The 6,146-nt window shown below is 39.2% G+C and overlaps 2 protein-coding genes across 5 annotated transcripts in view; one reads left to right on the top strand and one right to left on the bottom strand.

Moving 5' to 3' along the window:
• The first annotated feature begins 526 nt into the window (after positions 1-526).
• Positions 527-2,868, top strand: LOC108141853 (la protein homolog). The gene is made up of 2 exons (XM_017265444.2): positions 527-1,614; positions 2,392-2,868. The coding sequence occupies exons 1-2, from the start codon at positions 631-633 to the stop codon at positions 2,584-2,586; spliced, it is 1,179 nt and encodes a 392-aa protein (XP_017120933.1). The 5' UTR covers positions 527-630; the 3' UTR covers positions 2,587-2,868.
• Positions 2,869-2,877: 9 nt separating this feature from the next.
• The window catches only part of LOC108141852 (protein spire), a 46,218-nt gene continuing 42,949 nt past the window's right edge, over positions 2,878-6,146 (bottom strand). For all 4 annotated transcript variants that reach the window (XM_041710630.1, XM_041710632.1, XM_041710631.1 and 1 more), the window contains 3 exons: positions 5,879-6,082; positions 5,490-5,815; positions 2,878-4,294 (listed from right to left, as the gene is read on the bottom strand). In XM_041710630.1, the coding sequence (XP_041566564.1) occupies positions 4,075-4,294; positions 5,490-5,815; positions 5,879-6,082 (750 nt within the window). In that variant the 3' untranslated portion in view covers positions 2,878-4,074. The remainder of the gene's footprint in view (positions 4,295-5,489; positions 5,816-5,878; positions 6,083-6,146) is intronic.

Raw genomic sequence — 6,146 nt, 5'->3', positions numbered from 1 at the left:
TCGTTGTCATACCATCTCTAACGACCTCGCACTGTTAACTGCAGTTTTGCACACTGCTTTTAATTTCCACTCTATTTTTGTTACAATTTCTGTTAAAATTCTTTATTTCTTCTAAAATTAACTCTTTATGTATCATCACTCATAGAAAAAATGTACACAAATATTTTTTAATTCTAAAATTAAGCACTAAATTTGTGATAAGCATTAAACATATTTTTGGCGCCAACTAAACTTGCAGATAGCAATTTAACCAAGGACCCTGACATAATAAAAGTACTGCGAAATATTTTAAGAAAAAAAATTAGCTGGTTGATGGTTAGTTCTGAAGTTCTAAACGAATGGATTTCGAGCAAAAGGTAACGTTGAAATGTATAATTTGGGAATATTTTTATAAGTCTATTAATTTAATTGAAAGAAATAGAAATGGGCGAAGAATTGAATTGAAGTCAAGATGACTTCAAGATATTTCCCAGCCGATAGTAGCAGTCACAGTTTCCCGCTTGCGCATCTCTACCACAGCATTTTACGAGCAGTGTTGTGAAACGCCGTAATTTCGTTTCTGCCACCGCACACGTGTTTAAGTCACCGCACGTTTAATTTTCCTTTCTGCGCGAAATACTCACAGCTAATATGGCGGAAGTTGCTGAAACCCCGAGTGTGGAAGTCCAGGAGGAGGAGGCGCAGGTGCCGGAATCCAAGAATGGCGACGCCAAGGAGGAACAACAGCCTGCACCGGCGGCCGAGGAAGCCGAATCCGGCGGCGGCGCGGGTGACGACTTCACGAAACAGGAGCGCGCCATAATTCGGCAAGTGGAGTACTATTTCGGCGATGCCAATCTCAATCGGGATAAATTCCTGCGCGAACAGATCGGCAAGAACGAAGACGGCTGGGTGCCGCTATCCGTGCTGATTACCTTCAAGCGCTTGGCCTCGCTGTCCACGGATCTGGCCGAAATTGTGGCTGCCCTCAACAAATCCGAGGAGGGCCTTATCGAGATTAGCGAAGATAAGCTCAGTCTGCGTCGCCATCCGGAGCGTCCCATTCCGGAGCACAACGAGGAGCGGCGCAAGGAGATCCAGGAGCGCACCGCTTACGCCAAGGGCTTCCCCCTCGACTCGCCGATGAGTGAGCTCCTCGACTTCGCCGCCAACCATGAGAAAGTGGTCAACCTGACCATGCGCAAGCACTACGACAAGCCCACCAAGTCGTACAAGTTCAAGGGCAGCATCTTCCTCACCTTCGAGACCAAGGAGCAGGCCAAGGCCTTCATCGAACTGGAGAAGTTGGCCTACAATGATCGCGAGCTGCTGCGCAAGTGGCAGGTGGACTATCTCAAGGAGAAGCAGGAGGAGTACGCCCAGAAGAACGAGAAGCGCAAGAACAAGAAGGAGGCCAAGCCGGAGCCCGCCTTCGAGTTGCCCAAAAACGCCATTGTGGTCTTTGAGGGTGCCCCAGAAACCTCGAGCCGCGAAGAGATTCGCGAAGCATTCGAGAAGATCAAGGACTTCGAAGTGGCCTACATCGAGTTCGCCAAGGGCGAAACCAAGGGCTCCGTCCGGTTGACAGAGGCCGATGCGGCCGATAAGTACATCGCCAAGAGTGAGGAGGGCAAGGTGAGATTACAAAACTGGTATTACAAGGTTCCTTAATTTAGGCATTTAAAAAATAGGGTCAGTAATTCTTTAATTTCTGTTACATAGGGCATTTTTAAGATACATATTTAACAAAAATTCCCACACATTAAAAACGTGTTTTTAAACTTACCATCTTGCAAAGATATCTTTGTATCCTCTCTATATGTAAGCAGATTTTAACCAATTTTGTTTTTTATACAAGTTAATTGTAAACCGACTATATTTCTATCATGCACCTCTTTGGACATGGAAAACATGGCTTTTAAGGAAAACAGAACAGTGATTTTTTTATACAACTAGTTAAAAGTAAACTAAAAAGTAATGTAAAAGCTAGCAAACATTATGTCATATAAATATAAAAGTATAGCATTCTCTTTTAAGTGAAACAGAAGTGATTTTTTTATATAACTAGTTAAAAGTAAATGTAACTTTTAAAACTTCGTACCATTTCGTCTTCATAAGTCAAACATGCAGGTCACAAGTCATTTTATAAGCATGGCTTGTCGTTAAACTAATTTTTGTATGTGCCCAAAATAAATATATAAATATATAATAATAATAATAATAATAAATATATATAAACTAAGTCTTAAAGATTTTATCACTTCGCGCGCTATAACTTATACATAAAAGCATTTATGATTACAAAGAATAAATTCAATTGTGTGCATGAATACATAAATTAGAGCACATAAAATTTTAAAATCTGAATTCACTATTAACCATTACCATTTGTGCTGCCCTCCACATCGACAGCTCAAGTTCAACGATGAGGTCTCTCTGACGCTGCGCAAGGCCACCGAGGAGGAGGAGAAGGAATTCATCGACAAGGCTATCGAGTTCATGAAGAAGCGACGCGATTTCACCCGCAACAAGGGCAAGCGATTCAATCGAAAGCGCCACGGAGGAAACGACCACAAGCATGGGCATAAGAAGTCGCGTGGAGACTAACTCCTTCACCACCCGAGTCCCTTGATGGCAGTGTAGACCAAGCTTAACTGTTACTCGGTAGATCTAGTTGACCTAGCTTTAAGCTCTTACTTATATAACATATGCTTTCTTGTAGTTTGCGAAAATAATCGTAAAAGATACAGAATATTCTCCAAAAAATATGTATAGTCTGTTACATAGATAACGAGATGAACTCTAATTTATTTTACATAGAAGACTACGAATCCATTTGTTTCCTTCAAAAGAAAGCTAAGAATAAAGATCAGTTTGTAAAACCCAAAACATTATTTCATTAATTAGTTTGTATTCTTTTATTATTGCTGTTTTGTGTGTTTTCGATCTCTTTGTGTGTTCGTGTGTGTGCTAAATTATTGCAAACGAATTGAACTTAAAATCATAAAATTTAATATTACAAGTACTTAAATGCATTTACAATTACAGAGAAAAGAAACAAAAACTTTCAAAAATTGTTTAGAAAAACTTTAGTAGCAGTTACAAGTAGATAATATAATAATGATTTTGTTATTGGTTTGCTTTGCATCATCAGCTTGTACAATTATAAAGAGTCGCTTACAAAATAGACGCACTTACAGAAGAATTAAAACTAAATGAATTAACTGAATAGTTTGGGTCGCATTGCAACGCCGACTTAAATTAAATTAGGCTATCATGTAATTTTTGTAGTTAATGTGGGTTTGAACAAAACGAAAACTTCACAAGGTAAACAAAGATCTGCGCAAGCACAAAAGTTTCACATTTTTGATTAACTATGTTCAACAACCGAAATCCTTTCTCTGAACTGGCGATTGTATTGCGAATATTGATTTATGATACTTCGCTCATGCTTTAACGATAGCAAGAGCCGGGGCATTCAACTAAGATCGAATATATGTGCACTTGATATACGCGGATACAAGAGTAATGATTACGTGTACTTAATCAACATTTACGCATAAATTAAACAGTTACAAACAACGGCATCGTATTGCGATAATATAATGTATAGCGACGTGTAAGTTATCATCTTTATAAGTAGGTATGTGGTGGGGTGCGCTCAAGCGGATCTCTCTGTAGCCGGCAGAAAATGTACAAAGCTTCAGCCAGGAATTCTCGGTATACTTCTTCTCTTCTTATTCACTAGACTAACACGATGATTTACAAACGAGGCTCCTTGAGGCTCTCTATCCTTTAATGTGTACAACAGTCGATCTAATCCATACATATGCTAAATAGCTAATTATTCAAGTGCGTTTCGAAGGCCCTACAACAGTTACGTTGAAAATGAAAAAGTTCAAACAGTTCTGGTATATGTGGTCAGTAATCAAATAATGTCCGTTCTCGTTAATGAGTCTACCAAAGTCATCAAGTCAACGATATTAATTATATAGCGATGGAGCAAAGTCAGTCGTTGGAACTCTGTTGCCATCATCCTACGGTCTTCAAAAAACGCACTGCAGTGTGATCCTTTCCGATTGATTACCCACCCGCCTACTTCCAGACGGGCGTCAAATCCAGGGTGAGATTCTGAATGGTGCGGTTCCGGGCAGAGCTGCGCTTCTGCTTTACGGAGCTGGTGATTTCGTTGACCAATCCCTGGCAGTCGTTGCACACGGTCACCTGCTCGCCCCGCAGGTTTTCCTTCTGCTCCTGCGTCTGGGCCAAATGGCTGCCCGAGGAGAAGAGGTTGAAGCCCCTCGAAAAGCGGGATCTGGAAGACGAATTTTAGTTTAATAACTCACTTTTACAGTATCGTTGAACTTAAAAATATTTTTATTATTTTTAAACAAGTGACATTAATAGATAACATGCCTTAATAGTTTAATAGTCAAACAAATTTATACCTTAATTGTAGGTTATTAAAAACGCTTTCGTCAAAAACATTAATAAATTAAAAAAAAAATTAATATTTATTTTGACGAAGTTACATTGATAATATACATCAACAGTATTTTGAAAATACTTTTTTTTAAAGATTAGTCATGATTTGAAAAAAGAATTACCGAAAAAATTCTATGTGACTTCATGTTAGGTTTCTAGTTTATAAATGGCCAAATGAAGTTATCATGAAGTCAAATAAGCACACATACGCTCTCTAAATATGAGGTTTATTTTTTAAAACACAAAAAGAATTTCGAACTTTAAAGTTTTGGGAATAATGTAGAAATAATAAAAGAAATTAAAATTGTGAAACTGCAAAACCTCTTAGCAATGTAGAAAATCCTGAATTAAATAAATTTTAGTAAAATTGTAAACTTATGTAGTGTTCAGTCAGTTGAAAAGAAAAGATTTAGCTCAATGTTAAAACTCTAACATGATATTAAGAAAGAATATATTCTCGAAAGAAAAATTTAACTCAATTTCAATACTTAACATGGCATTGGAGCTTTATTCAAACAGATTTGAAATTTAAATATTATTATATCTAAAATATAATATTTTATGAATATGAATTTAATCAAATATAAGAAATTGCCAAGCCCCTTAGCAATATTTTATGAAATTTATCCTGAATTGAATTAATTTATATAAAGTATACATTTTGGAACAAAACATATTCTACTGTACGTAAGAAAAAAATACAAAATGACATTAAATTTATTACTCACTATTAAATTTAAGAAAAAATTACTTTAAATCTGTCGAAATGTACTTAAGTTTTGGGAAAAATAAGCTAAGAATTGACTTGTATGGCCTCAAAATAAGGACATTATAGTTAATGCTGACACTTTCAAGGTAATCATTCCTAAAATGTAGGTAATTTTGATACTTTTTAAGGTAATTTTGGATTTTGTATGTTTTTTGTGTAGAATAAAGTTAAATTTATGAAACCACTCAGCAGTAATTCGTAAAATATGTCCTGGCTTAAAATTATTTATATAGATTATATAAGTTATGAAACTCACTTCCTCTCCAGCGTGCTGTTGTTGGAGAGCGGTCGATATGCTGGGCTGTGCACAGGCAGACTGCGGGGTCCCTCCATGCTACGGGACATGGCGTTGTTGTAGTGCTGCTTCTGGTGCTGATGGACACCCGAGGGTCGCATGGCCGCGGAATAGGAGGCCGACATGGCCGCCTGGTCATGCAGCGCCTCCACAGCCTGTCCAGTGGCCCCGGAGGCGGCGGCGGCGGCGGAGGAGGATGCTCCGGGTCCCACGCTGATGCCCGGCGTGCTCATGTTTGATCTTTGGTGTTTGGGTGAGGATGGGGCACTGCCCACAGTGCTGCGAGTCTGGAGCAAACGGATTGATTATAAGTAATGTGTGAGGAGAAGGCTTTATTGCAAGAGCGATACCTTTCGTTCCGACTCGGAGCGCAAGAGACGCTCGATCAGCGACTTGGGGAACTGGTCATCCATAATGTTCCCCGTCGACGAAGAGTGCGCCTGCTGGGCGTGATGGGAGGGTGACGGGGTGCTCGAGCTGGCCGGACTGGACAGCAGCGATGGTGAGATCAGCACGAGTGGCACGTTGCGGAAGTGCTCCGAGGGAATGCGCATCTGAGAAAGGCCAGAAAAATTATATAGCAAATATTCTCCAGATTGAGAGAATAGGAGAACCTAC

The sequence above is a fragment of the Drosophila elegans genome, unplaced genomic scaffold, assembly GCF_018152505.1.
Source record: "Drosophila elegans isolate 14027-0461.03 unplaced genomic scaffold, ASM1815250v1 contig_814, whole genome shotgun sequence".
Taxonomy (NCBI): domain Eukaryota; kingdom Metazoa; phylum Arthropoda; class Insecta; order Diptera; family Drosophilidae; genus Drosophila; species Drosophila elegans.
The sequence above is the reverse complement of the archived record's forward strand: the minus strand, read 5'-3'. Positions and strand labels throughout refer to the sequence as shown.

Excerpts from the sequence above, each read along its gene's own strand:
- LOC108141853 (XM_017265444.2), top strand. The coding sequence starts at position 631 with ATGGCGGAAGTTGCTGAAACCCCGAGTGTGGAAGTCCAGGAGGAGGAG. Across the intron at positions 1,615-2,391 it reads CCAAGAGTGAGGAGGGCAAG|CTCAAGTTCAACGATGAGGT; the intron begins GTGAGATTACAA and ends CCACATCGACAG.